Source organism: Dothidotthia symphoricarpi (genome assembly GCF_010015815.1).
Source record: "Dothidotthia symphoricarpi CBS 119687 unplaced genomic scaffold P153scaffold_9, whole genome shotgun sequence".
NCBI lineage: Eukaryota > Fungi > Ascomycota > Dothideomycetes > Pleosporales > Dothidotthiaceae > Dothidotthia > Dothidotthia symphoricarpi.
The window spans coordinates 1,007,527-1,033,938 of record NW_022985016.1 but is presented as its reverse complement, the minus strand read 5'-3'; the positions used below and the strand labels follow the sequence as shown (position 1 = coordinate 1,033,938).

The following is a 26,412-nucleotide window of genomic DNA, read 5'->3' as shown; positions in this document are numbered from 1 at the left end:
CTAAATCTATTATTAATATACTAACTATCTATAAGTAACTAAGGTAGGAGATTCTCTATAGGTAAGCTTTAGAAGAAGTAGATTACTATAAGTAGATAGAGTAGAGCTTAGCGTATAACTTAGAAGATATTTTCTATTAAAGTATCTTTCTATTTAATAGCTAAGAGTATATCTACTATAATATAGGTATAGTATTTAACTAAAATATAATCTGTAGATAGAGAAGGCGCTTATATATATTCTAATAGCTTCTTCTTATATATCTAGTTAATAAAGATATTAAATATATTAGTATTAACCTAGTAGATAGAAATAATACTATTAGCTATCTCTTTAAACTTACTAGATAGTGCACCTTAAAAGAAGCCTAAATAGTACTAAAGAAGCTTTTTCTATTAAAGCATCTTTTTATCTAGTTAATAAAGATATTAAATACGTTAGTATTAACCTAGTAGATAGAAATAACACTATTAGCTATCTCTTTAAACTTACTAAATAGTATACCTTAAAAGAAGCCTAAATAGTACTTAAAAAGCTTTTTCTATTAAAGTATCTTTTTATCTAGAAGCTAGAAGTATATCTACTATAAGGTAGAACTAATATTTAATAAAGATATAATATACTAAAAAGGAAAGTATTAGTATATTCTCTAATAGCTTCTTCTTATATATCTATTTAATAAAGAAGTTAAATATATTAATATTAACTTTATTAATAAAGAGAATACTCTTTATTACTACTTTACACTTCCTAGGGAGTATACTATAATAGAGTTTTAAATAGTAATAAAGAAGCTTCTTATAAAAGGTATATCTCTTTTTTTAGCTCTAGCTATAATAAGAATAGTACTTAACTTAGTAATTATACTTATTCTACTTTAGCTTTAACTATAATAAGGATAGTACTTAACTTAGTAGTTATAATTACTTTACTAGTAATAAACTCTAAAGGTAATAAGTTAAAAGAAAAGTTTAAATAGTATTAAAGAAGCTTTTTATAAAGGGCGTATCTCTTTTCTATTAGATAGAAGTATATTTATTTATATAGTAAGTTAAATAACTTGTTATTAAAATACTAATAGTAATAAATATAGGCTTTAACTAGATCTCTAGTATCTCTTAACTACCTAGTAGAGTATTCTAGGATATTAATAGTAGTATTAAGAGTTACTACCTAATTAAGCTTAAAATAGTAGCAGTACTTAGAGTCTTACCTAATAATAGAAACTCTACGTAGTATAAAGATACCTCTACTAACGTACTTACTAGGCTGTAATAGTTAAGAAATATACTATTTATAGTGTAATTTAATATATAATAGTTATAAACGTCTTTATATACTTATTATAAAATAAAGTATAAATTTACTTACTTATTTAATAATAAACTATAGTTATTTTATACTAAGTTTATATAAATTTACCTTACGTTTTACACTGTATTGCAGTGTAAAACGCAGTCTTTCTTCTATGTTTTTTACCCGACAAAGCTGCAGGGTAAATTACCTGATTTTGTACCTTAGTGAATGCTACAAGCCGCTCCCACAATCGGTTGGAGCACGCAAGGACCTCGACCCCAGCGTTGATAAGATTTCCTTCACTACGTACTGAGCGACACGACCAAAGGAGAAAGTGTATGACAAAGTGTCGATAAACTCTTATTACCGGCTTCTTTTTGCAACCCATATCATCTAGGCCAACAGATCACATCGTCATTCAGGTTTGGCTTGGTCCCAACCCAAGCACCGTTCCATCAAACCCAACCTGCAATCTACCAACCATACCAGCGGCCTTTTGTCTTAACAAACGACACCTTTGCATCACGCTTCGCTTCCTTCTCCTTCTGATACCACTTCAACCCCTTGATCTCCCAATACGCCTCTTTGTACACCTCCGGGTTCTCTCTTACGTACTCCTCACACGTCTTTACGCCCGTCTTCGCAGCACAGCTCTTCTCCCAGTCCTTACCCGCCCATTCGCCACAGAACGTGGTATCGAAAATAATGCGCATATTCTTGAAACGCTCAGTGAAATCGCAACCATTGCCAGCGAAGTGCGCGAGTGGAGTTCCGAACGTCGATGGATCGAGCGTATCGTCAGAGGAGGTTTCGTTGCCGAAGTGCGTATTGAAAGCCGTGCTGTCGCGCGGGAAGAACCAGACACTGATAGAGGATTCGGTCCACTCCATAGCGTAGACACCACCGCCCGCTTTGTTGAACTGCGTACCGTACGATGGCAGCAGATTGCTCCCTACATCGGTGTTGCTCTTCTGTACGTCATCCGTTGTCTCTGGCGCTTTGATCGAGCACCCAACATTCTTCTCCTGTCCAGCCGCCGCGACATCACAATCATCTGTCGTCAGAAACCCCGAGAATGAGCCATCCACGACGTCGGAATTCCCAGCCATCTGCGTTCCATTATCCACCATACACCCCGTTTTCGTATGCAACGTAATCGCGTTCCCCACTTGATCGTTGACCCCCTCCAACAAGTCAATCTCCCCATGCAGTGGCCACTCATACCCACCCTTCCCATCAGTCCCGAGAAGCCAATACGCTGGCCAGACGCCACATTCGCTAGACGGCATGTGAATGATATCCGCGACCAGAAGTCCCTGGTTCCAGTGCGCCTTGCTCTCGAGACGCACACTTGCACGGCCCAAAGGGTCTTTTGTGGTGTAGTCCACGCCGAGGAAGACAGATTGCGTGTCGGGAAGGTAGCCGATGAGTTTTTGGGATATGGCAGAGGGGAGAGAAAGGTATCGGACGAAGCCATTTGTGGGGTCTGCGTCGGAGTAGAAGCTGAAGGAGGAAAAAAAGGAAGTATATGAGAGATCGTCGGTGAGCTTGTAGAGGGTGGTTGGGTGTGAGAAAGCGAGTACGGGGAGGATGGATAGCATTGTAGTAAGGGATGTTGGTGAGCGCATTGTATTTTGTGGTATGATTGCGATATGTTGGTGTTGATATGCTGGCTCGCGGATGAGGATAACTGAAATCTTGAGAATGGAATGGAATCGGAAAGTGCGCTTGACCTTGAAGAGTATATGGAAGTCGAGAAGGAGAGAATATGAGAAGAACAGAGATAGACTTTATAGTTGTGACAAATTTCACGTTGTGCTTTAACAATCTTGAGCAGCCAACTATCGTGTCTGTGGTCTTACAATACCAGTCTCAAGAGTGCGAATTTTGAGCGTTTTCCTATTCAAAATTGTGCACAAACAATAGCAAGAAGACAGTGCGCCATCAGGTTGCTCGATCTGTTTCTCTCAAAGTGAAAGTGAAGGAAGCCAGTTGAAGTGGAACGTGGCACTGTGAACTTCGCGCGCGCTTGAAGCGATTGTGTGACTGTATGACCAGTGCATAGTTAACCAATGTCCTAGCCCTTAGATGTCGTGCATCATTTGACGCTATACGTTCGATTGAGGATAAGGATATTCAGAGACCAGTGCCCTGAGGAAGAATTAAGGTTCATGCCTCAGTATCCTTACCCATTAGACCCCAATCCGCCCAAAGAGACGATTTGGGTAGATGCCGTCGCAACGTTGTACGAATCCGAAATGAGAGTTTGACGGATCCATTCTATGGTGGAATGCGTTAGCCACTCCAACCACTGATCCTGTCTGATGGATTATAATACCAAGATCCAGGTCGTACGTGGGACATGGTTTTCTGTTCTAAGACTGGCAGAAACTTGACGGCGAGGCACATCTCATGATGCCTTATCCAGACTTTTTCAAGGATTGCACTGAAAGCTACAAAGGAGCTGTTCAAGCGCAAGTGGTACAGAGGCGATATTTAAGGTACTATCTATCTAGTTCATGGACGGACAATATCACTGTATACACTTTCCCGCACGTGAAATATTTCATTGTTCTCATCCAGTTTTCTAGACAGTGTAGCGAAACCTTGGGCTGTCATCACCCAGCTCTGCAATCTCTTCATCACTCATACCCTCAATCAGATGTTCTTCCTCACCCTTCTCGCGCCGCGAGTTGAGCCTACCCAGATGAAACCACATGACGGCATAGCAAGTGATAGCAAAAGCGACCATAGCCATAGTAACGGCGTGGCCTTTGATAAAACGAGGTCCTTCCTTGGTGGGATACAGCTGCTGGGTGTCAGTCTGTGTCTTACCTAGATTATCCGCATGGACTCGGATTGACTTACGAATGAAGACATTATGCCTGCGCAGTTGCCAATCGTCAACTGCAAACCCGTAGCACTTGTTCGCTTTCCGTATCGCGGGAGGTTGGTGGGCAGCCAGGCCAACGGAAGACCAACACAGACGTAAAGTCCCATAGCCACTAAAAAGCAGCCTGCATAGTGCACCCCAGAACTGCTCGGGCTGATCAGCATCGCATAGCCCACGATACTGATAACGCCGAGCAGGACACTGTACATTCCGCGCTTTTGCTGCTTGTCGGAGAACCGCGCTACAATGAGATACGTGATAGCGCCAGTTGCATAGCAGGGGATCGTCAGAACTTGGACTAGCGCACTTGATGCTTTGGGCATGATAGCCTTGATGATGGTCGGCAGGAACGTCGAGAATCCGTAGAGCATGGTGTCGCTTCCGAACTGCGCGAAGCAGAATAGCCAGACTTTCCAATCCTTGAAACACTTCTTGACATCATCCCAGTGGAACTCGGCAGCCTGCTTCGTGTAGCCTGTTTGGCGCTTGAGACGGGCCGCTGCGTACGCCTTTTCCTGGTCGTTAAGAAAGTATGCGCTCTCAGGGTTGTCGGGGAGGATCCACCATGTTGCGACACCAAGACAGAAAGTCGGAATCCCTTCGATGATCATAATCCATCGCCAACCGCGTTGACCGGCTACACCATCCATGTGGCCAATTCCGTACGCGAGTAGGCCGCCGCAGGCTCCTGCAAGAGCAGAGGAGACGAAAAGGTAGCCGATGCGAAGCGCCAGCTCGCGCTTGGTGTAGAAGAAGGTCAGGTACACGGCCATCCCAGGGAAGAGTCCTCCTTCCACAGCGCCGAGGAGAAGACGGCAGGCTATCATTCCGCCGAAAGATTTTACAGTACCTGTCAACGTGGCGATGATGCCCCACGCTACAGTTATGAATGCAATCCATCGGGAAGGTCGCAGCTTCTTCAAGACAAGATTGGAGGGTAGTTCAGACAAGATGTAAGTAACAAAGAGGATCGAAACAACTATTTGAAATTGACTAGAGTTGAGGCCAAGGTCTTCTTCGAGGCCGTACAACCGAGCGTTTCCTATGTTTACTCTGCGCAATGTTAGAACAGTCCTCCAACATACTCCCATGGAATTGAAACTCGTCGTTGACTCACCTGTCGAGAAAACTGAGTAAATACAGCAGCATTACCACCGGAATGATGTGGAGATCCAATTTCCTGACCAGTTTGGCCTCGTATATCGGGTCAACCTCCCCGATTTGCCTCTCAACCTCATCGCTCCGAATGGACTTTGCGACGTGCGGTTTCGTCGCATCGTACTGGTCCTTGGAGTCGCTCATAACGTCGTTGCGGTTTCCAAGCACGCTTGTATTCGTTGACTCGCTGACTCAAGCAAGTAAAACTCGGCAATGTGCTTATCGTCTCTTATCGCGTCACCTTCGCGAAGCTTTCTCGGGGTGTGGGAGGAACAAAAAGCGAAAAGCCTTCAGCGCAATTTAAAACTAAGAGTTAGAGCTGTCATGCTCACGTAGGCTGACTTGCCACAGCACGGGAACTGTCGTAGTTTTAAATATCCGGAACGACATCGGACAGTTAAGGGTCCACTGTGCCACTGTAGGACAATCACAGATGTAGCGCGGGGCTAAACCAATCAAGCACTGTTCTAGCCTCGTGGGGTATAGCGTGGGTCACCTCGTTGTATGTTGAGTGCAGATATGACAGATAACGAACCAAATGTTGAACATGCTATACGCCAATGTTCCAAGGTTGGGGGAAGGCTGGATGGACGGCGTTTGAAGGTTGGGGGAAGATTGAACTGAAGGTGGGGGTGTTCGTGTTACGCAAGGTGGTAGGTAAGTACATGCGATGGTGAAAAGTGAGTGTTCACACCGATCTAAACCATGTAAATAATAATGTACCTTGCGCCAGTTTGATGTCACCTCAAGGAGTTGATAGATAGGTGGAGTCTGTTGTCTTTGATGCGGAGAATATGGACGATGATAATACAAAGATTGCTATCAATTTGTCGCTCGTCTCTCGGTATTAGTTTTGCTGCAAAAGGTCCGCCGAAAATCGCCGTATTTCCAAGATTAGAAATTTTGCACTTTAGTACAGCATGTCATTATGTGCCAATGTCATGCCAGATTCGAGTCAACAGCTGGCAGAGTTCAAGATATAAAGAAAATCAGTCATAAGAAGTTCTCATCGCCTTACCAGAACCGAGTGCTGAGATGTGCTGTACAATCTGTTTAGAGGTCCCCAAGATTTGTTGAATTCCAACTTGTTGGAATTACAAGACCCGAGAAAATATCGATCTCTGCCGAAGGATCGATAGGCCATATCACCTCGTCACATAGCAATTCCATCTCGTCGGTAAGGTCAGTATCCATGGCCGTCATAGTGTTCTGAAGATTGATCAAAGTCGACCGCGCGACATGTTGAACTTCTTTGACCATCTTCTTTCCGAGCGGCCATATAGACCCCATTGCTTTCAAGAAACCGATATTAAGTCGGATGCGATCGCGAGCCATCGATTGAGCATGGTCGTCAAGTAAATTATTGCATGCGGAGATTTGGGCTGTCGCAAGCCGTGCCGAGATGCTCATGGCGAAAACGTTGTGTCTTTCGAGAGTACATGGAATCGCAAACAATCTCGTCGATATTTCCAAGGCTTTGAGTGCGCGTGCAGTATGTGCGTTTCGTCCCATTTTTGGCGGCGTAGCAAGGGGAGCGAGGCATATGAAAGCGTGTGTTGACAACTCTTCAGCACTGTATGCTAATGAAGAGAATAGACGGTGTGTCATAACTAATACACTAGTCAAGTTAGGAGTGAGACTAAATGCAATTCACGGCTGAAGACTTACATGGCTGATGAAAGGTGAGCCATGAACATAACTTCGTCAACCTGCCCGTTCCCCCGCAATGGATCTTTTTTGCAGCTAGGAAGGAGTCCTTGCCATACGGCGATTTTGGTGTCGCAGACTTGTATCAAGCTATCGCTCAACGTGCCTGTTTCTACGAACAAGTTCATAACTAAAAGTTGATCAGTATTCCATGATAGAGATAAAGCTAAAATCTGGATGATGGTTCTTACCGTAAGCAATGATTCTACTCAAGTCATACATGTATGTGATAGATGAATAAACGACCTCGATTTCGGCAAACTCCCGATTCTCGTACTCTCGCCAGGTTTTGGTAGGGGGTATTTGCTAACCTGATTAGCTGAAGTGTCTGCCTGTGGGTATACGTGACTAACTCCTATTTCATAGTATTCGTCGTCGCAAGGAAGGTCAACTGTGCCTGGAACTTTGGCCAATGCATAGACAGGCGAGTTGATTACTACTGAAAAGTGCTGGTCAATGATTTGGAGAAAGTAGTACGTCCTCCTCCAGGATTCTTCCAGTACTGGGTACGATTCGCCATAGGCCTGCGCGAACCCACGTTCGTTCATACGTAGTTCTAGGGCGATTGTGATGGCTAGATCCAAGGTCTTTCGCGATTGTTGTTTGAAGTCCGAATGGTGTTGGGCAATTGCGAATAACATCAAAGCTTGCACATTGAAGGGGGTTCTGAGAAGTGTAGGTGCATCGATGGCTCGAAGACTGGCTTCGTAGTATGCTTCTGATGATGTCCACGCAGCGTAAATAGAGCCAATCCATTCCAAAACGATAAGCAGGACTTCCATTCCATGGTTCTGATTCAACCTCCTTGCTTGGAGGTAGTGGAGTGGAAGAGTAACAGGAAATGAAGGCCAGAAGTTCTCGTAGCAGAGCTCTATAAGCCGATCTTTGCTGACTTGGAAGGATACGAGGGATGGTTGAGAAATATGGGTGGGTTGCGACTGCGTGATATATATCGCGTCGAAGTCCGGACTGCCTGGTTGAATTTCTGATGGCAACGCATCGCTGTTCGATACACATAGTGTGGAATCTTGACATCTATGCTCATGGTTGATACTTTGGTTGCCTTGGCTCTGCTGTATGTGTTCAGATTGCTGCTCTAATCTCAAACGTCGTTGTGCCAGTGCCGCTTTATTGAGACCTCCTCTTCTGGATTTCTTGTAGTCACACTCTTTCCCGTCACGCTTGCATCTGTTGCACGCAGGCTGGGTGGCGTCGCATCTGACGTGCCTGCTTCGACATCGAACACACGCCAAATCTACTCGATCAATCCGTTTTGAGCCAAAGGATGTATCCATTGTTGCAACACGTAATTTCAAAAGAACATCAATTACAAACAAGAATCAGTGTAGCCTGCTGTGGCTGAAGGTTGGAGTCGGTCAGGCGGCCACGTCATTCTCGGCTGCTAATTCCCTCAGCTGATCGCTTAAAACCGATAGGTATCACCTTCCCCTTCCCTCTCAAGCGGAAGGCGCGTCGACGCCAGAGACTTGCAGACCATTAAGTACTGGGTATCGACAGAGGAAGCCTAGTACCATAATGCTGACTACCTATGAGCTATTTCGAATGCTTCCCTCACCCATCCGCAAGCTCTTGCTGCCTCCCTACTTCGTCTTTGGTACAATCTTCAGGGAAAAGTCCACATGCGGCACGCCCTGATGTATACTGCTGGTGCTTACAATGTCGATATCCCCACAAACATACTTCTCGACATTGTGCTCTGTCAAACCACCACTAACCTCCACCAAAAACGTCTTTCTGTCGCCCTGGCCTCGTCCCCATTTCTCCTTCAGCTGCGCCGCAGCAACTTTGACATTTTCAGGCGTGAAGTTATCTAGCATTACGATATCGGCGCCTGCTGCGATAGCTTCATCTGCTTCTTCAAAACTCTGACACTCGACTTCAACTTTGATAGCGAACCCCCCTGCTGATTTTGCGGCGCGAACTGCATTTGTTATACTACCCGCAGCGACGATGTGGTTGTCCTTCAACATAGTCATAGCAGACAGGTCGACACGGTGTGCGTCAACACCGCCAACGAGCATACCGTACTTTTCAACGAGTCGGAAACCAGGCGTCGTTTTGCGAGTTCCGGCGAGTATGTTAGGGTATCCAGCATCGCGAAGGAGAGTGAGGAGACGTTTTGACTTTGTTGCAATGCCAGAGCAACGAGCGAGAGTGTTAAGAGCTACACGCTCGCCTAGGAGAAGCTGGCGAACGGGACCTCGTACTGTGGCGCAGTGGGCAACTGGCTCGAAGGACGCGCCTTCTTCGATGTGCCACTCCACACTTTCGAAGTTAACTAGTATCCGATGTTGAGATATGATGTGCTACTCACGTGCAGTCTAATTGTCGGAAGACTTCATTGAAGAAAGGTACACCTGCGACGATGCCCTAACATTTGTTAGCTTGATACCTTTGAATTCAGTATCACATACTTCACTCTTTCCGAGCAGCTTAGCTTCAGATATCTCCTCGCCAACTACAAAGCCGCCATAGTCGAAGCTCGGGGTGTCCTCTTCGAGCCATTCCGAGATGTACCGCTTGTACGTCTGGGGTAACAGATGGGCAACTTTGCCGTGCGCTGGTGCTCCTTCCTTCATCCTGGTCCGTTTGTGATCTTGGGGATTGCTGTGCACCACGAACGGGTGGGGCAATAAGTTCATCGGCACTCGGTTGTGTCCAGTGTTATCGATAAGACTAGCGTACGGTGGACTATAGCAGGGTCTCGTGCAACAATTATTTTTCAACCCTACCTTAGCAAATTTAATAAATACTATAATAGAACACTTACTTATAATATACATAGAAGTAAGAGCAGTAATAATTATAAGGTAGACTTTAATTAATAAACTACCTAGATATATATATATATAAGATGCAGTTACATTCCTAGAGTAGAAGAATATTAGGGTTCTTATATAAGAGATCTTAAAATAAAGTTAAAGTAACTACCTAAGTAGTAGTACTACTAGAGTAAAGGCTATAATACCTAGAATTACTAATAGAGTAGTAGCTACTCTTACTCTTACTTTAGTCTAAAAAGTAAGAGTAGTTATAGCTTTTACTCTATAAGTTATTTATAAAGTTAGCGTATAGAAGCTTATAGTTATTAAAGTTTCTAATAGTATAGCTACTACTAGACTTACTATAGATATAGTTTAAGTATACTCTATTCTACTAAGAGTTAAGAGAGATACAGCTAGCATAGTAAAGAAACTTATAAGTACCTTTATATATAACCTTACACCTCTTATATAGTGTAATATTAAAGTATTCTTAAGTATAAAGAATAAAGGCCTTAATATATAATTAGTACTATATAAGAAGGTACTTAGTAGTAATTTAGCCTTAGTAAGTAATAATAGGAGTATTAAGAGAGTTATATAGTAAAAGACCTAGACTATAAATAGAGAAGTTAGCTATAATAAAGATCTTAGTACTTTATAATATATTAGCTAAGGTAAAGTAGAAGGTATATATAAATATATAGTAAAGGTAAAGATCCTAGTAAGTATAGTAGCTATAATAAAGTTAAAAATTAGAATTTCTTTATATAAGTTAAAGTTAGGTATACTAGTATAAGTATTACTAGTAAAAGCCTAAACTTAAGTACTATTAGAAAGAGGCTAATAAAGCTAAAGCTTAGCTTAGGCGTATACTTATAAGTAGTAGGCTTTATAAGAGTTAGTAGTAGTTCTAGTACTACTAATAGTAGTATTATAGAAGCTATTATTATTATAGCTAAGGCCTATATAAGAAGAGTTAAGAGAGTTATTAGCTATAATAATAAAAATAAGGCGCACTTATATATATAAAGTAGATAAAGTAGTAGTAGTAGATATATAAAAGGTTAAGGGAGTAGAAGAAAAAGTTAAAAAGTAAAGGTTTAGTAAGGGTAGTAATATTTTATATTACTTAGTTATGCTAAGCTAGGTAGTACTACTTTTTTACTATAATAAACGCTTAGTTACTATAGTAAAATACCTATATAAGGTAAAAAAGACTTTAATTAAAATAAGATAGAAAATTAGAGTTATATATAGTAGGCTAAAAAGGTATTTCTACTCTAAAAGAGTAGGTTTTCTACTTCTTAGGCTGTATATAATAGGTAGTTAAGTAATAACTTTATTCTTCTAATTAAAGATATTATCTAAAAGAGGAATACTTTCTATATAAGATAAGCACTAGTTATCTAATAAGGTAATACTTTTAGTCTAAGGTAAGCACTAGTTCTAAGGGCTTAAAAGCTAAGATATTACCTACTTCTAGGCCTTATATAGGATAGGAGTTTCTTTTTCTTTCTTAATACCTAGCTTCTACTTAATAGTAGACTTCTTTATAATAGTTTTTTTCTTTTTTATACTAGGCTTCTTTTTAATACTTAGCTTTTTCTTTTTTTTAATTAGAGTATATATAGTAAGTTCTTTAATAATCTTTTTAAGAAGACTCTCTTTAAAGTAGATATATATTATATATATATTACTCTTTATATTCCTCTTAAAGACTACTTTCTTAACTAGCTCTTATACTATATAAGCCTTCTTTACACTCTTTTTAATATATATTAAACTATTTTTAGTAATATTTAATATAAGAGCTTTAGTTAGATAGTTAAAAGACTTATAGTGTATAAGTATAACCTTAGTTAAAATATAGTTATTAATAAAGTTTTTAATTCTATTAATAGTAGTATTTACTACTAAGAAGGTTATATAGGCTAGAAGAAGGTAAGTATAAAAAGATTTAACCTACGTATAAAACTTACTAATTATCTTTAAAGTATAGAACTTTTTATTACTTCTTTTAGCTATAGTTATATATTAAACCTAAAAGAGAATAACTAAGATATTTAAAGGCTAATTAATTTTAGTATCCTATAGCCTAGATCTAAAAGCTTTTTACTAGCTAAGCGTATAACTAGCCTATAAAGTAATAGACTATATCTAAGCTAAGTATAATACTATATAAGTATAGGTAGTATTAGTATCTTACTATATTAGTAGAAGTTTTACTTTTAAAAGGACCTAAGTTTAAGACTAAGAAATAAATACTACTTTTTAAGAAGCCTTTAGTATATTATTATCTATAAAGATAGATATAGTAGTAGTTAAACTTTCCTATATAAAGGTTTTTTAGGCTAAGGAAAAGAAAGTACTAAGATTAGTATTATTTTTTTCTTTATACTTTATATAGTTCTTTTTTAGGAGTATACTTATATAAGAAGCCTTACTATTACTATAAAAAGAATCTAGTAGCATTATATATAGGTTAAAAAATAAAAAGATAAAGAAGAAAACTTAGGTACCTAGCTTATTTATTATATATATAAGTAGCTATACTAAACCCTATTTTACTTAGAAAGATATAGCTATTTTAAAAGAAGTTAGAAAGCCTTAGTAACTAACTAATCTACTTATTTTTCTTTTTTTACTTTAAGAACTTTAACTTATTAGTAAAGTCTACTTTATATATAATACTAGCTTTAGTAGAGAGTAGCTATCTTAAGTTAGTATATACTTACTACTAACTTTATATATATATATACCTTCTAATTAAAATTACTAATAGAAGTAATATATAAGTTTAGAATTAGTTTTACCTTAGAGTTAATATACCTTTAAGCCTATTATTTTAACTTAAGATACTTCTTTTAAAATAGCTCTATACATTACCTTATAGAATCTATTTTAGTATTATAGATATTAAGCTTTAGTTTAGCTAGCTGTATTATATACTATTAAAGGGTATTTACTAAGAGATATTTATCTATATCTTAAAGAGAATTCTGTTGCTATAACTCCTTAAGTTACCTTTTATTATATAGTATACTATAGTCCTATATACCTTCTAAAGAGTAGTAGTATAGTATAAATAGCTTACTAATAACTATACTTAGATAACTTTTCTACTTTCTAATCTTATATAAGTTCTATATACGTACGTAGGAGAAGATCTTTACTTAAATAATTAAAAGGTAGATTATAAGTATTACTATATAATCTGTAAGTCTTACTTTAGAAAAAAGATTATTCTTTTATAAAGAATAAAAGAAGGTCTAAAAGAGTATTTTAGCCTTACTATACATATAAAAGAAGAAGATATACCTACTAGTAAAATATTAATCCTTTTAATAGGTATCTTTACTATAATTTAATTCTTTAGTTTACTATACTTATACTATATATATAGTAATTCTTAAACTAAAGGTTTAGGTCTTCTACTTTAGTAAGTATAAACTGTATATATACTATTATAATTATTTTAACTCTATAGTTAGATTATATAAACTAGAGGTATATACTAGTGCTTTCTACTATCTAGAGAAACTAATATATAATACTAATAGCAGTTCTTACTAAGATACTAATATAGATCTAAGCAATATACCTTAAGTATATATTAATACCTATATATATCTTAATCCTATACAGCTTAAGTTTCTTATACCTATTAATAGACTATACTTAGTTTAAACTAGGTATAATATACTCTTCTTTCTTTCTTTATACATCTCTATAGTACTGTATTACTCTTTTAAAGTTAATTATATAGTATACTCTAAATAATTAATCCTAAGATATAAAATAATATCTTTACTTAAGATAAAGGTAAAGAAACTATTATTTATACCTATTAATAAGGCTATTTTTTATCTCTTCTTTAATTAAGCCTTATATAAGTATATTAGCTACCTCTTAGTTCTTTTTCCTATCTATTCTTTTCTTTAACCTAAGTATAAGTCTTAGGTATATAATAATATACTTCTTTATCTAATAATTTTCTTTTTATAAAGTTATTATAATCTTTATATCTTTAAGGCTAACTTTAAAGAAAAGTAACTATATTCTAGCCTTAACCTACTCTTTAACCTTTGCTAGAAGCCTTTTACTTATATTCTATTTCTTTATTTAGGTCTTTAGTATATATATGCTAATAATAATATAGTAGGTATTTATAATTTATTATTTTAGTTACTTATATATAACTCTTTTATAGAATAACCTAATAAGCTTATTTCTATAAGGAGATAGGTTAATTATAAGGCGTTTAGCTAGTAATATTATTAAAACTGCTATATAGAATAATAATTTTATTATACTAGGTATTTTATTTAGGTATTAGGCTTGTACGTAGTAAATTAATGTTTGTAGTGTTTATTAAATTTGCTAAGGTGGGGTTGAAAAATAATTGTTGCACGAGACCCTGCTATAGTCCACCGTACTAGCGTTCGCTCGTCGACATTCGCCGACACCATCACATTTGTTGTTACTGTACGACTCGAAAGCAACATCACGCTGAACATCCTATTCCATAATATAACGTTCAAAATTTACATGATTAGTTATTGATTGATTCACCTAACCTTGCTTGCCTCCTTTCTACATCCTCATTACTAAGCACGTGAAAAACGATTTCTTGTCCGCCACCCTCTACCGACCGTTTTTGCAGAAAACGATACTATGCGCCTCGTTTTCCCAAAACCAGCGTATGGAAATTGTCAGTCGTGAGGGCGAGGCTTCATTATGAATTATAAAATCGATCTAAACGCTAAAGAAATCCGCTAATACTGCACAACGACAAATCTAAAGACGCAACCACGACTATTGAATGTAAATGAGCCCACTCTTTCCCTCAATCTTCGCCAAGATCTCCAATCCACCTGTGGTTCTTTGTTAGCCTTTGTACTTCTACTGGGGATTCAGAGTGCTTGCGTACTTATCCGTCTTCCTACGTTGAACTCCAGCTCAACGAGCAGTTGACGAAGGGCGTCTTCAGCATAAGTGTTTGGCAAACACTGCTTGCTCTCGATGATGACACTTCCTAGCACTGAACCACCTTTTTTGAGCTTCTCGTCATATTCGATCAAGCAGGCTTTACATCTTGTAGATGACTCGCGACCGATCACTACGTCGTAACTTTGATGGCGTCCAAAGAGTAATCTTGCATTGGCTAGGGCTGTTAGTATCGCAAAGTACATCGAAAGAAACAGACTGCAAGAGTATTGTGAAACATACCTCTAATGCGCTCAATATACTGAGAGTAGTCATTGACCATCATCGTCGCTGTTGGTCGGGAAGGGTGTTGCGAAGTCTGTGCTTGCTCCACAATTCTCGAATCGATGAGATGTTGGTTGATTTTAGGTGAGATCTGGTTGATCCGAGAGGGATTTGAGTCGCAGAGAAGACGGTATGAGTCTAAATATTGTGACAGCTGTTGAACCTTTTGTATTGATATGTTTTGCTTGTTCGCTGATCTGATGAACGCACTGCTTGTGCGCACCTGAGTGATACGAGCTCCTTTTTGAAGCTCACACCAACAGCTACGACTTGCACAGTTATTGACGACAACACAGCAGCGAAAATAGATTAGTGTATCGACTTGGATCACCCAAATCATTTATTGATATCTCCAAAAGACATTTGCTAACATACTGAGTCTGTGCAAAGTTTACAATTGGGTGGTTGTGCTCGAGCGCGTAACCGTAGGTAACCCATCAAAAAACGAATTCTTCGGAACCAAACCTGTCGAATAGTCTAAAAGTGCGTTCGAAAGACATGGTCAGTGTGTAATAAAGTATTATCGCTACAACCTTCGTCTCAATCTCTCTCATAACCGAACACACTCCCAATTACCGCGACCACTTAATATTTGTTCCAACCTCAAACCCAGCTTTACCAATCAGTCAATATTCATCCTAAACTAGCAACACCTATTCACTTACCGGTCTTTTCTGCCACATCAGCACCCAGCTCCTCAACCAAACTCAAGATGGCCTGACTAACATGGTCGAGCGGATCTTCCCACTTGTCGTGTTTCTTGCAGATATCTGAATCAACGATCTTGAGCACTATATCCTTGTGCGAATTGGTGACGGTATCAGGGTAAGCGACAAGGCAGATCCTGCACTTCATAGCTGTCTCACGGCCAATGACTACATCGTAAGTCCAGCGGTTACCGTAGAGCAGTCGCGCGTTGGCTGAGAGGGAAGGATTAGTGAGTGGAGGCCTGAGATAGCTTTGCATGGGGACAAACCTCTGATGAGCTGAATGCTATCGTTGTACGTTTGGTTGGACATTGCGTGAGGTGAGAGATAGAAGGGCACGGACAAAGATGTTTTGAGATTTTTTCTGCTGAGTGAGTGCGATGGATTTGGAAGGCTTTTATCTCAACTCTCGTTCCTTGTGTAGTCAACAACCCGGTTGCGTAAAACATTCGAAGTTTTACCAGACGGCTTGGCCTGAGACGCAATCAGAGACAGTTGTCAGTGAAGCCAAACTCATGAGTTATATTGATTGACAGCAAACCACTTCTCACTAACAATGTTTCTATCGGTCTCGCGCTTTGTGAAGCCTATTCTCGACATACCCGAGTTTCTAAGCCCCACTGTAGCTTCTCCCGGTAACGCAGCTTGCTTCTGTAGATTCTCGATTGTCCTCTTCAACTTGCCTCAATGACTGCCTTTTCTTATTCGCTTCCTTCATGCAATCCAGCCCAACTGCTATGAGCGGTATATTAGTCAATCTCCATGGACCAAAAACACACAGAAACAATGACACTGGCTATGTTTTCTACCCCCTGGGATGTTTCACGCACGTATATAAGTTTAACCATCCAGATCCAAACTCAAGATAAGAGCAAACAATGTCATTTTTTGTACGTGTCATATGACGAGGAAATGTGTATACCTAGGAAACCCACTGAAGTGATTCTCATCAGAAGAAAGAGTGATAAAAAGGACACCATGTGACAGCAACGAAGAGAAATTACCAGCAACAAGCCAGTAAAAGCCACACCCAGCCCACCTTTAGCCCAACCCAGCCAAGCTACATCCACGAAGCCTCTTTTACGTCGAATTCAACCTCTAACTACCAATCTGAGTACTCAAGTAAGCCGGTGCATCGATCAACGAATCGTCAGTGTACAAGAAGTGACCAATGCCGATGATCAACGTGCCATAGCAGACGAGGTCTGCGGGGTCGCAGTACACGCGCGTCTTCTCAGTAGGGAAGTTAGGGATCCTGCCACCATTCTGCTGGTTCTTGGTATAACCAAAGAGCACGACGCCCTTGATTTGGTTCTGGATGGCAGCGCTGAGTGCAGGAATAGCGTTAGACATGACAGCTGAGCCTTGGCTACGGGAATGTTAGTATGTGATTCGAAAGTTTGCATCCATGGGCGGGAGAGACTGACCTGTAGCCACCGGCTACAATCGCAGAGCTAGGGCATTTCGTGGCAGCCATTGTGAACAACCGCTGTGCTTCGGTGATGGCAGCTGCGCTAGTGCCGGCTGGAAGAGCGTTTTCCACGATGCCAGCCGTGTATGGGCCGCCGACGCCTTGCACCCAGATGCCGCTATCGCCGTAAGTGGCTTCCAGACGGCTTGCGACGTTTGGTCCTGCCAACAGGCCCTATGGAAGTAAGCACTACCCCTTTTTGCATTGATGTTTTGGGCTTACCATATTGCCAGCCTCAGTGGATCCTCTGGCGAAGATGAAGATGGCCTTGGGGCATGCAGAGCTGCTGCCCAATTCGAGCTCAGTGCGAGTGCTGGACTGGCGGGCTTCGAGAGTATTAGCTTCCGGGGCTGGGGTCGCAACAACAACAGGCTGAGTGATCGCGATGGGTGGAGCGATGGGTGAAGCGATGGAGAGAGCAGAAAGCAGTGAAACGATGGCGAAAGACTTCATATTGAAGGTTGATAGAACGATAGACAAGTTCAGAGGAATACAAGAGGCTCTGAGTGATTGGAAATGGTTTGCTGTTGGAGCTGGCTGGCGGTGGTGATGTTTCTGTTCTTCGAGCTGCCTTTACCTATTTATGCTTTCTGGACCATCCCTTAGAAGAGTACGGACATCCCATGTTCTCGATCTCGAGCCCGGTATTCAACTGCCGTAGCTATGAAGCCCCATTCCAAGTCCTTGTGACGGCGAGAACGTCCCGGAAGAATCGTAATGCCCTATTTTTCCAGCTCTTCAAACACAGCAATCCCCGATGAGTATCGTCACTGTTGGATCTCAGCCATTGAGGGTTCATGGTTGGATTTTGTATCCTCGGTTCGGAATATTTGCGGTGCCTAAACGGGCGTCTTAGCATGCATGTTGGAAAGTACCCTGCCAAGCCATGTCAAAACCAGACGACATGCAGGGTGTAGATGCAGCCTCTGAGTCGTTCAGCAATCGTGCTAATGTAACTCCTACCAGGAACAGTGAGATGTAATAGAGGCACGGACCGAGGCCTGTCATAACACTCGAAAGTCGTCTCACCAACAAGACTCTAAGAGATGGCATGTTGTAACGTGGAGTATTGGAAGAATATCTCGTTCGCGGAGAGCTCTCTATATCCCGCGATAGTACCGATCATCAGGGAATCAAAGTAAATTACCATGCAGTCGTTTGAACCCTCTTTGTCCAGTATCAAACTCTTGTCACTTGTGCTCCCTCATACATTCTCTATTGTCAGCTTGAACGTGATCGGCGACGATCGCCACACTTACACATATAAACGAGCAAAGGGGCGTCGCTAGCGATCGATGTATGAATCGCCAACCTACATGAGTTGCCAAGAATGGCAGATGCATGAATGCCCGCAAACAACCCTGTCACATCCGGCTACATTTGCATCTGACAGGTGAGCTTGGGCGCAGCGGGTGGTTGCGATCTTACGATCACCCATGTAGCTAGCCGCAAGGATCGTCCCCTATGGGCCAAGCTCTAGATCAACGGTTTTTCCTCCATGTCACAAGCGTGGCTTGCGCAATGCAGTATAGATCCCATCTCTTCCTGACTTCATGCGTACATATTGCTCACCTACCACACAAAACCTCCAAGATTGGACCTTGGAGACTGGCGAAGAACTCTAGTGTCGTCAGTTAATATGTGTAGCGCGAGTACGAAGATCGGAGTATCGAGGATAATTTAGGGAATCCTGTTTATACGCCTGGCCCAAGTGCCGCAGATCATATACGAACCAGTGAATATCAATGATAACCCCTGATCCTCTGACGAACCTCACCGGTTAACGAGGATCAGAATGCTTGGCCCCCGGGGCAACCCGCATGCAGCCATGGCCGGCTCGGGGAACTTGAATCTAGTGTGTACCATAGCTGTCGAATAACGGCCAGAAGATATGTTGATCCTTGTGTGTAGAACCTGCTGAGCAGCGGTAACGTTCTTAGCAAACCGAGGCATTGAATATGTGATGGGGCTACATGGAGTCGTTTGATCTCATGGCCAGGTATGGTCGGGTGACCTATTCATTATGAGAGCTTGCTCGACCTTGCACCGAGATGGGCTCTATTGAGTGGCGTGCCCAATACAACACATGGTCAAAATTGTGTTTATGGAGGAAAGATTTCTGCAAAGGTAGAGGCGGCGGGTACTTGAATGGTGTTGTGGTGTTGATCAGATTCGCGACATGGGGCAGGACGTTGGCACCAAAGGTTAGCCGAGTTCTGGCTAGCATGGGTTGAAGCGGAGCGAATTGTCTAATGGAGAGTAGGATCTGCACAGCCACCCTACGCCACTGTATATGCCCAGTTGCCAGTAGCTTCGGGTACATGTCGCCTACCGTCTGCACCAACAGAGCCTTCGTATCATCATTTACCGTCCGCAACCCCGGCCCTGATCTAGAACACTGAACGTTTCAACGGTATTGATCGAGTGTAGGCAGGTTTTTGACTGGTCCTGATTAGGTAGGTGATAAAGTCTTTGTGTAGATGCTAGACAGGTCAACTAAGCCGTCTCAACGTCAGTCTTTCACCAGTGTCCCGCTGGAGAATACAGACATAAGCAAGACAAAGCTTTTCTTTTTCAAGCTACATCCTGACATGGAGCCAATTTTGGCGCATCAAGTTGGAAATACACGCCCCTTTTACATTATACACGCTTGGATCGCACCATAGCCGCCAGATACCTACAAACCACTTTAACGACTTCCAACCCCTCGTCCTCTCTCCAAGATCCCCGCTTTTAGCCCCTCTACCACATCCTTTCCAAGCCACCTCAACCTCCCATCCCCCTTGACCGCGCCTTCTGCCCATTCGAACACGCCTCTCAACTCCCTCAACTCGTCGGCCTTCCAACTCTTCGCCAGCCTGCCCAGCACCAGCCGACTCTCTATCACCGTTGCCCCAGAGTCCAAGAAAGTTTTCGAGTGAGGATCCACAGGCAGCACAAGGCCAGCATCGGATTCCGAGACGAACGCCGCGATTGAGGGGAGGGAGAAGAGCCAGTGGAAGAGTAACTGCGCGCTACGGGAGGATTGCGCGTCGTTTAGTGCGACAAGAGTGGCGCTGAACGTCGAGGTGTAGGTATCGTGTGCTGACCTCCGTCTTACGATTAGTGTCTGGTTCATGTTGAAGGCACGCCGATGTATAGGGTTATGCACAAAGTCGAGAGTTGTGGGCCAGTAGGTTATATCTGCTGTTTGTATGCGAGCGATGAGCTGAACTTCTGGCAGCAGGCACGGTGCAACCAGGTTCTTCGTCTCGTCGTTAGCTTTGAGATGAACAGTGATTGGCATTGAAATCGCACGTCCAGTGTCCACATCCCGAACCACAAGACATCTCGATTCAGCAGCGAGAACCCAGAAGTGGCGGAAAGCTTGTAAATGAGCGCGTGAATCCTGCACGTCCATAGGAAATAGAGGATAGAAAGCGCAAATGAGCGACGCGATGGCTTTGTTCGACCGGCTGAATGTCTGCGTTCCGCCGGCGATGAATAGAGTACCAAAAGCCATATGTGCCGCCAGATGTGAGCCATAAGGCGATTCAGGTCCAACGCGACCATGGAGACCGCGTAGGCGACGGAAGATATCAAGGTCGCCTGTGCCTGCCATGACAGTTGCTGCCGAGAGTGCAAGGAGGTCTTGACAGTTACGAACTGTGTTGCGACCAAGCCTTGAGTCGTAGCGTAGTGCAGGAAGTTTGTTGATACGGATGAATTGATCGAGATACTTGAGCAGAAAATTGCGCACTTGTATGTCGCCAGTGCCAGCGTGCTTTAGTGAGATGCTCCATAGTAGTCCAGCAAGAATGTTGTAAAACGGCATGTGTTCGCTGCGTAGTTTGGTGACGTTCTTGAGGTCGTAGTCGTCCCGATATTCCATCGGCAGATTCTTGATGATCCAATCGTCATTAGCTTCGATGTGATCCCACATAATCATATGTTTCGCTAGCGTGCGAAGAAGGAAGATGTCCGGACGAACATAGTCAAACTGCGGTAGGGTATCAGGGATATCAACTTTACGAGCCACTGCCTGGTCGTGTGTCTTCATGAAGATCAGTGTAATAGCGATCACTGCACCAGCGGTTGCTTGGTCTAGTATGTGGACAATGTCTACTGATTTCGGAGCCACTGCTACTGTCATCAGCCGTTCCACGATTCGCATGTCGCGAAGACCTCGCAAATCTTTGCCCTTGCCAAGGTTGATGTACCCCAATGCAAAACCAGCCGCCAGCCTGTACGCTTCGTCGCGTAGATTGTCCGGCGGCTCAGATGGATCTGGTACGTCCACATGCTCAATTTCAGAGAGCATGACTTCGCTCATTCGTCGATGTTGAGTGTTGTAGTAGAGAAGACCGATGCCCATCAAACCTGTGGTCTGTGTATAAGGCGAAAGGTTCAGCTCTGCTGCGCCTTGTGGTAACATTCTGGTGACATGAACTGATAGTAGCCGTGTGACAAGAGTGTCCATTGTGCCCATGAAAGATGCAGACAACCCCAAGAGCAGACCGACAGAGGTCATTGTGTGTTTTGGTGTGAGATACTTGAAGGACAGCCACTTAGCAATTGTTCGTAGATGACCGTTTAAGCCGAGACCGAGTAGAAGGCCTGCATGCTTGTTCGTAAGCTCCGACGGCTTATTATACATGATCCATGAAGTATCTATTCCTTGAGCATCGCGCGAGATGCTCAAACCAGCAGCAACACCTGCATTAAAAAAAGCCCAAAAGTACTTCTCTTCCGAGTAGTTTTGACGCTCTGCGGTGACAACGTTGCCCATAGGCTTCATCAGACAGGATGTCGAAAATCCATATAGAGGGTATTTCTCCGTAAGCAGAGGTTTCTTACTACTAAATTTGATCATAGAACTGCCAATGGGTAGTGAGAATGTGCGAATCATAACCCATTGCATGAAGATCTTCTGCCCTTCCAAAACAGCTGCGTCGTCTACCCGACTGTCCACTCGATACTCAGCAACGGTCTGCTTCAGAGGCTCTAGAAGTGTGTAGGCCTCCATATATCGTCGATCCTCACGAAATATAAGTCTTGTGATGTAATGGCGATCCACCTCAGATGTCGATTGGATGGGCTCTGCGCGATCTGCACCCTGGCATATGGTGTGAACGTCGCGTATCGCGGTCGAGGGTTGAAGACTTAGTACGCTTGTCGGATTTGTGTGCGAGTCGTGAACGATGTCGCCACTGTGCATCTCGCTCAGATCGAGGTCTTGCCGTTGCACGAGTTTCAGTAACGAGCTTGACCAGGTGGTAGGTGGGTTTGCCTGACATCTTGTTATGGCTTCCATTAGTGGTGCTTTGGCAGCTTCCGGTAGAGTAGCCAATATTTCAGGACTGATGTTACAACGCTCCATTAACTCTACTGTTCTCCGGGGGCTCGAGGTAGGGTCGACGTCGCGAAAGAACTTATGCAAGGCCATGGTTCGCGGAGTGACGCTAGCAATAATCTCATCCATGTTGATGGACGAGTGCGGAGACGCCGCGGACTTTTGAACTAGCATTGCAAGTGTAGGAAATGGAGCGTAGTTCCGAGGCCCCACAACAGTACTAAGCCATTCAAGTACTGAAGGTAACGAATCCCATGGCTGCGAGCGAAGTCGAACTTTCGAACCGAAACTGGAATCTTCGTACGTCCAGTCTCTACTGGATCCACCGTTGAGGTCGTAGTAGCCTCCTTGTCTCCAGCTGAAGGCGTCCCAACGCAACCAATGTCCAAGTTGCGCTATTACTGGAGCCAGGTTTCCTACCCAGGAGCCCGCAAAGTCTTGGCACATAGCGTCCAGTTTACGCTCCTCACGAAAGAGATGCAGGCAAACAACTATTTCCGAAAGGGACGGAATCCGAAGGTCTTGCTTTTCGGATGGAGACAGTCGCCTCCAAAGATCATTTGTAGCCTTGCCGATTGGAGTTTGAACAAATTGACGAGCAACATCAATGCAGGTGAGCAACATGCCTTGCTTGACGTTTATATGTTGTATGATTGGGGGCGAGTGTCGTACTGATAATTGCTTGGCTGGCGGACTCATTGCAGTGGACGCCGGGCTGGAATGCAGGACCCAGCCCCAAGATGAAGAATCCCAACTCTTTGCATGCGATTGTGAGGCTTGGCGATTACACATGAGATGCCATGCTGAGTCCTCATCGTCTATAGCCTCATCAGGCTGGGCTTGATTGAGAGGCCGCCCAGATTTTCGTCTCTGACTTGACCTCGTGCGGTGGTTCGATTTACGGGTTTTCTCATCCACAAAAGGGATTGCGAGAGTGAAAAGAGTTGCTACAAAAGCAGTCCAGTCGGCATTTGGTTGCTCAAGAGCCTCGGTAGTTAGTGAACCACGAATGTTCCACCATATCTCGAGAAGGACGTCGCCTGCATGATTGGGTAATACTGTGGACAGCACTTGGAAGAGTTTTGCTACAAAACCATCGGGTGGTGAAAGACATATTTGCATGCGATGTCTTCGAAAATCGCCATCCATAATTTCAAGCTTCCCATCAGGTCCAGAAGAAGATATAGACCGCAGCGGGTTACTGACCTTTACCGTTCGTTTCGGCCCTGCCGAACCTCTTATCTGTTCTTGCTGTAGGATTGAATACGGATCGAAAAGCTTCATCGACCCCAGGGCGAACTCTGTTGGTAGGTGGTTGCCCCAGCCTGCTGTCATGGATAGACATGACCCGCGAGGATCCGTCGAAGTGAGCTGTGCTACCCGCTCGACTTGGCCATCACGTATCTTAACGAAGTCCAGTGTGCCCTCTAGCTGTCGAGTCGCTATGAATTTGGGAACGCACGCGTATCGTGGAGCAGTTTTGTTGGAATTGGAATGAACTGCCGATGCTGAAGGTGACAATCGTTTGCGAGTAACAACTATTTCGCATTCCAGTGGATGTTGCAAGGACGGGTGTGAGATGTATAGATACAATTTACGTTCGTGGAGTGTAGCTGAATTAAAGGGAGCATTGAGGGTTGAGACTTTCGAGTGTTTCTGGCAAAACCAAGTTTGTGTTAGTTTCTGGCTAGCGTTCACTTGAGACCAATTGAGCTTTTACGTACCTGTAATTCTAAAGTGTCGTCACCCAAGGTGAAAAGTCCACTCTTCAAGTATTGCCCAATTGGTATTTCACCTACTACTCTCATGACCATCTCCTTGTGGAGTCCGTCGGTGGGTTGCGAGTCGTTTTCAGCATCAGGTGGCGCGAACAGATCATCGAGCTCATCATGGTCCTCCAACATGTCTAATGTATCTTCATCCATGACGTCTTCCAAAGTGTCGTCTACAGATGCTCCCATACTCATTCGAGAGGCAACACTACCAGGGGTAGAAGCTCGATGGCGAGATTGCGAGTAGCCGCCAAGACTAGTCCGATCGTTACCCAGCGACCGTCTACTTCGCTGACTAGCCCCGAAGCTTCCTGTGAAGCTACCACCCAGACTGGTACGATGCGTCGCTAAATCTTGAAACGCGGATTTGTCGAAACTTGTGGAGAGTTCGGCTCGTGAGAGTAATGAGCTGACACGTCTGGATTCCCTCGGCTGTCGGGCCACATCAGAAACTGGATTGAGTTGCGAAGCAAGCACATCCTCCACTGCTTGATCTGAGAGCCGCTCTTTCGCCTGCGACGCCTCTTTGAATGACGGAGGATGGATCTTGCTTCGTGATGGGCCGCCGAAGCTTTCTCTGAGCCTGTCACCGCCTCGCGTTGCAGGCGTTGTCGCCCCCGTTCCCGGAGCTGTTGTGCCATGTGAGCTGCGTCGTCGAGACTTGGTGATTGGCACAGGAACGTGGGGTTTGCGGGAAACTGATATTGATCTAGGCTCGAGGTATGCTGCGGACCAGATGGTAAATACATTTGTCTCGTGGTTGGCTGTGACGACCAATAAGAGTGGTTTGTCATTGCCACTGCGATCGAAGAGTACCTCATTTTGGGGAGATACATAAACGATCTCTTCGGCCTTATCAACGGGTTCTAGCCTTCGATGACCAGAGCCTGGAATTGTCAACAGGCTGCTTCGCTCGCCATTCACATTCACGTTGACCACCAATCCCAACTCTGATAACGGGTCTGTAAATGAGAATATCCTGGGCAGTCCTTCTGTGTTTGGCGCCGCAGAAGTCTTGATCAGTTCCTCGAGGAACATAGCAGGGCCGGGTTGGCGTGCTTGATTGAGCCGTGATGCGGCCACAGAGGAGCCATTACGAGGAGTGTATTGCGTGAAGCTTTGAGAGAAGGTCTGCGATAGGAACGACTGGTTGTTTGTGAGGAAGGAGTTTGGAGGCGCTAAAGGTATCTTTGGACTTGAAGGCGCTGGATTCAAAGGCGCGATTTTCCTCTGCAAGACAACGCCACGAGCTGCAGGAAAGGCTCGATCAACTTCAAATGGGAGATTCACAATGTGGGTTGCGCCCGTGAGAAAGAAGACGTGTGCCTGCGATCTGAGAAACACGACCAAAGCGCGGGACCGAGTCTCTACTGGTGGCGGGGCATTACCGACTGGGGCGTTTGGATCTGTAGCCGGTTGGGTGCCCTGAGTGAGAAAGCTCTTCGACTGGTCCTTCCCACTGTACTCTGCAGCCATTCCCGCTGCCCGACAGGCATTGTTGAACGGCTCATCGACCGGGAACCATGTCAAGACTGCTTGTATGACCTTTTCCTTCTCAATCTCGAAATTGAAGATCTTGCGGACAAGGCCGTCTCGTGACCAGACAACATGGTATTCGGTCGTGAGAATTTCGTCCGTGGGGCCATCGGGGCTCCCATCAGTGTACGTGTCCCAGACATAGTCGCGCTCTGTGCAGTCTTCACTGAGGATGGACTCGGCGACCAGGTACTGCAGTGCGGCGGGCTTATGGACCCCGATGGAGCGAATGGAGGCCATACGGAAGCGTGTTGTGCGGCATGAGGAGCGCTGGGGGAGCTAATTGTTTGTTTACTAGCAGTTGTCTGGCGGGGCTGTTTGCTCACGTCGCGAAACCCGTGGTGACGCGCTTTCAGGTGTTTTGTACGGTGGACCGTTGATGCGAGATAGCACTAAACAATGGAGGTTGGTCGCGCCTGCCCGTGCTCTCGTCGAACCTTGCTGCACTCACCACCAACCACGCGACGACCCTGTGTAGACAAC

The 26,412-nt window shown here is 43.5% G+C and overlaps 7 protein-coding genes across 7 annotated transcripts; all 7 read right to left on the bottom strand.

Moving 5' to 3' along the window:
- Positions 1 to 1,118: 1,118 nt before the first annotated feature.
- On the bottom strand, positions 1,119 to 2,924 carry P153DRAFT_431106 (glycoside hydrolase family 16 protein; the record flags this gene model as incomplete). Its single annotated transcript, XM_033672873.1, has 6 exons — positions 1,119 to 1,139; positions 1,266 to 1,290; positions 1,372 to 1,386; positions 1,428 to 1,435; positions 1,517 to 1,689; positions 1,778 to 2,924. 6 exons carry the CDS (start codon positions 2,922 to 2,924, stop codon positions 1,119 to 1,121), a joined length of 1,389 nt encoding a protein of 462 aa, XP_033524425.1.
- Positions 2,925 to 3,780: 856 nt separating this feature from the next.
- P153DRAFT_315605 (high-affinity nicotinic acid transporter-like protein) lies at positions 3,781 to 5,742 on the bottom strand. Its single transcript, XM_033664957.1, has 3 exons — positions 5,307 to 5,742; positions 4,165 to 5,242; positions 3,781 to 4,105 (listed from the first exon to the last, which is right to left on the bottom strand). Exons 1-3 carry the CDS (start codon positions 5,489 to 5,491, stop codon positions 3,884 to 3,886), a joined length of 1,485 nt encoding a protein of 494 aa, XP_033524424.1. The 5' UTR covers positions 5,492 to 5,742; the 3' UTR covers positions 3,781 to 3,883.
- Positions 5,743 to 6,400: 658 nt separating this feature from the next.
- P153DRAFT_385270 (uncharacterized protein) lies at positions 6,401 to 8,349 on the bottom strand (the record flags this gene model as incomplete). Its single annotated transcript, XM_033670411.1, has 4 exons — positions 6,401 to 6,965; positions 7,016 to 7,184; positions 7,246 to 7,360; positions 7,408 to 8,349. The coding sequence occupies 4 exons, from the start codon at positions 8,347 to 8,349 to the stop codon at positions 6,401 to 6,403; spliced, it is 1,791 nt and encodes a 596-aa protein (XP_033524423.1).
- A 306-nt stretch (positions 8,350 to 8,655) lies between these two features.
- Positions 8,656 to 9,654, bottom strand: P153DRAFT_385269 (nicotinate-nucleotide pyrophosphorylase-like protein; the record flags this gene model as incomplete). The annotated part of the gene is made up of 3 exons (XM_033670410.1): positions 8,656 to 9,340; positions 9,390 to 9,445; positions 9,490 to 9,654. 3 exons carry the CDS (start codon positions 9,652 to 9,654, stop codon positions 8,656 to 8,658), a joined length of 906 nt encoding a protein of 301 aa, XP_033524422.1.
- Positions 9,655 to 14,655: 5,001 nt separating this feature from the next.
- Positions 14,656 to 16,077, bottom strand: P153DRAFT_356694 (uncharacterized protein; the record flags this gene model as incomplete). Its single annotated transcript, XM_033666668.1, has 5 exons — positions 14,656 to 14,714; positions 14,771 to 15,010; positions 15,070 to 15,374; positions 15,507 to 15,576; positions 15,777 to 16,077. The coding sequence occupies 5 exons, from the start codon at positions 16,075 to 16,077 to the stop codon at positions 14,656 to 14,658; spliced, it is 975 nt and encodes a 324-aa protein (XP_033524421.1).
- A 782-nt stretch (positions 16,078 to 16,859) lies between these two features.
- On the bottom strand, positions 16,860 to 17,941 carry P153DRAFT_229630 (carbohydrate esterase family 5 protein). The gene is made up of 3 exons (XM_033662678.1): positions 17,512 to 17,941; positions 17,246 to 17,463; positions 16,860 to 17,187 (listed from the first exon to the last, which is right to left on the bottom strand). Exons 1-3 carry the CDS (start codon positions 17,740 to 17,742, stop codon positions 16,917 to 16,919), a joined length of 720 nt encoding a protein of 239 aa, XP_033524420.1. The 5' UTR covers positions 17,743 to 17,941; the 3' UTR covers positions 16,860 to 16,916.
- Positions 17,942 to 19,779: 1,838 nt separating this feature from the next.
- On the bottom strand, positions 19,780 to 26,243 carry P153DRAFT_339486 (negative regulator of mitosis). Its single transcript, XM_033665829.1, has 2 exons — positions 24,346 to 26,243; positions 19,780 to 24,277 (listed from the first exon to the last, which is right to left on the bottom strand). Exons 1-2 carry the CDS (start codon positions 26,167 to 26,169, stop codon positions 19,979 to 19,981), a joined length of 6,123 nt encoding a protein of 2,040 aa, XP_033524419.1. The 5' UTR covers positions 26,170 to 26,243; the 3' UTR covers positions 19,780 to 19,978.
- Positions 26,244 to 26,412: the final 169 nt, after the last annotated feature.